The sequence below is a fragment of the Myotis brandtii genome, unplaced genomic scaffold (assembly GCF_000412655.1).
Source record: "Myotis brandtii unplaced genomic scaffold, ASM41265v1 scaffold785, whole genome shotgun sequence".
Taxonomy (NCBI): Eukaryota; Metazoa; Chordata; class Mammalia; order Chiroptera; family Vespertilionidae; genus Myotis; species Myotis brandtii.
This window is the reverse complement of record NW_005371151.1, coordinates 53,453-55,758: the sequence shown is the minus strand read 5'-3', so window position 1 is coordinate 55,758 and position 2,306 is coordinate 53,453. Positions and strand designations below refer to the sequence as shown.

At 48.2% G+C, this 2,306-nt stretch overlaps 1 protein-coding gene across 8 annotated transcripts in view; it reads right to left on the bottom strand.

The window, feature by feature from the left end:
• LOC102257066 (saoe class I histocompatibility antigen, A alpha chain-like) overlaps positions 1–2,306 on the bottom strand; it is a 60,354-nt gene that overhangs the window by 23,758 nt on the left and 34,290 nt on the right. The window contains exon 5 of one of the 8 annotated variants that reach the window (XM_014530973.1): positions 1,992–2,222. The exons of 5 other annotated variants lie outside the window; for them this stretch is intronic. In XM_014530973.1, the coding sequence (XP_014386459.1) occupies positions 2,127–2,222 (96 nt within the window). In that variant the 3' untranslated portion in view covers positions 1,992–2,126. Of the gene's footprint in view, positions 1–1,991; positions 2,286–2,306 lie in introns of those variants that run through there. 2 more of the 8 variants (XM_014530974.1, XM_014530975.1) reach the window with 2 other exon arrangements.

The window sequence follows — 2,306 nt, the reverse complement described above, 5'->3', positions numbered from 1 at the left end:
CTTTACCCACCTCCTTCCAGCCTCCAGCCCCCATCCCCTCTGGCCATCACCATACTGTTGTCTATGACCATATGCTATGATGCATATACAGTGGGGCCTTGACTTACGAGTGTCCCGACTAACGAGTTTTTCAAGATATGAGCCGTCTCTTGGCTGATTTTTTCCTTTGAGTTGCGAGCTAAAATTCGGGTTACGAGTCAGCCAGCTTCAGATACCCCACCGCTAGTTGGCGCAGCGAATGTCACAGTGATTTGACATATGAGTACTTTGAGTTATGAGCTCCATCAGGGAACGAATTAAACTCGTAAGTCAAGGCCCCACTGTATATCCTTTGGCTAATCTCTTCACATTCTTTCTCCAATCCCCCCTCTTCCTTCCCCTCTGAGATCTGTCAGTCTGTTCCATGTATCCATACCTCTGTTTGTATTTTGTCAGTTTATTCAGTTCATTTCTCTGCCTGGCTTATTTCATTTAGCATAATACTCTCCAGGTCCATCCATGCTGATTCAAAGGGTGAGGGCTTCTCTTAGCAAATTTCAAGTCTACAATATGTATTGTCGCGTCTACTATAGTTCTCATTACTTAGGCTGTTTCCATGTCTTGGCCATCCTATATAATAAAAAGCTAATATGCAAATCAACCAAACAGCTGAACAACTGGAAGCTATAACAGGCACTGACCACCAGGGGGCAGACACTCAATGCAGGGGCTGCCCCCTGGTGGTCAGTGCACTCCCACAGGGGGAGTGCTGCTCAGCCAGAAGCCAGGCTCACAGCTGGCGAGCACAGTGGCAGTGGCAGTAGCCTCTCCCGACTCCGCAGCAGCGCTAAGGATGTCGGACTGATGGCTTAGGCCTGGTTGGATCAGGCCTAAGCCATCAGTTGGATATGCCCTAAGAGCTCCTAGACTGTAAAAGGGCGCAGGGCTGAGGGATCTCCCCAACACCTGAGTGCACGAATTTTGTGCACCGGGCCACAAGTTGTAAATAATGCTGCAATGAAGGTGAGGTTGTAGATAGCTCTTCAAGATATAATTTAATTTCTTTCAAGTATAGAAGTGGACTTGCTGGGTCATATGGTAGTTCTATGTTTAATGTTTCAAGGAACTTCCAAACTGTGTTCCATAGTGGCTACACCAACTTGCACTCCCACCAACAGTGCACAAGGGTTGCCTTTTCTCCACATCCTTACCAGCGCTTGTTGTTTGGGTATTTATTGAGGATAGCCCTTCTGACAGGTGTGAGGTGATGACTTGTTGTGGTTTTTACTTTATTTGCATTGTCTTCATGATCAGGGATATTGAGTAACAGGGTTTTGGTTACCAGAGGGAAGGAGGTGGGGATTCTAAAGGATAAAAGTGGTGAAATATATGGTTTTGGAAGATGATCTGACTTTGGGTGGTGGGTACACAATGCAACATACAGCTCATGGATCATAGAAATGGACACTTGAAACCCATATGATCTTAGTAACCAACTAGAGGTCCAGTGCACGGGACTCATGCACTGGTGGGGGTGTGGCCTGTGGGGATCAGCCTGCTATGGGAGCACCACCCATCCTGGTCAGCCGATCAGCTGTGGACCCGCCAGCTGAGCTGCGCTCCCATTGTGGTAGCACACTGACCATCAGGGGAAAAGTTCCTGCGTTCAGCGTCTGCCCCCTGGTGGTCAGTGTGCGTCATAGTGACTGGTCGACCAGTTGTTCCACCATTTGTTTGCTGGGCTTTTATTATATAGGATGTCACTCCAATAAATTTAACTTTTAAACAATGAATGAAAGAAATGAACCTTGTTTCAAGTGTTATAGGTTGTCAGTAATTACCTGCTAATTAGGACGTTTATATACAGAGAGGGCACAAGGAAAGGAATGTGTCTCCCAATCTCCTTCCTCCCTTTAAAGAAATTGAATCAAATGGTATGACTATGGCGCTGGAGTAGGTGCTCCTCCATTCTCTAATCATGTAAATGTACATAGTTTTTATTTTTATTTTTCAATGACAGTTCAAGATTATATAGGTTTCTGGCATACATCATAGTGGTTAGAAGATGAAGATGAAGGGGAGAAGGGAAGGGAGGGTGAGGGCCCTGACCCCTAGGGCCCCTGCTGCCCTGAGAAGAGGCTCTGTGCTCACGGCCCCTCCTCATCCCATCTCAGGGTCAGGGGCTCGGGCAGCCCCTCATGCTGCACATGGCACGTGTACCTCTGCTCCTCTCCAGGGGGCACCCCCACGGCCGCCCACTTCTGGAAGGTGCCGTCCCCCGCAGGCCTGGTCTCCACCAGCTCCATGTCCTGGGTCTGGTCCTCCCC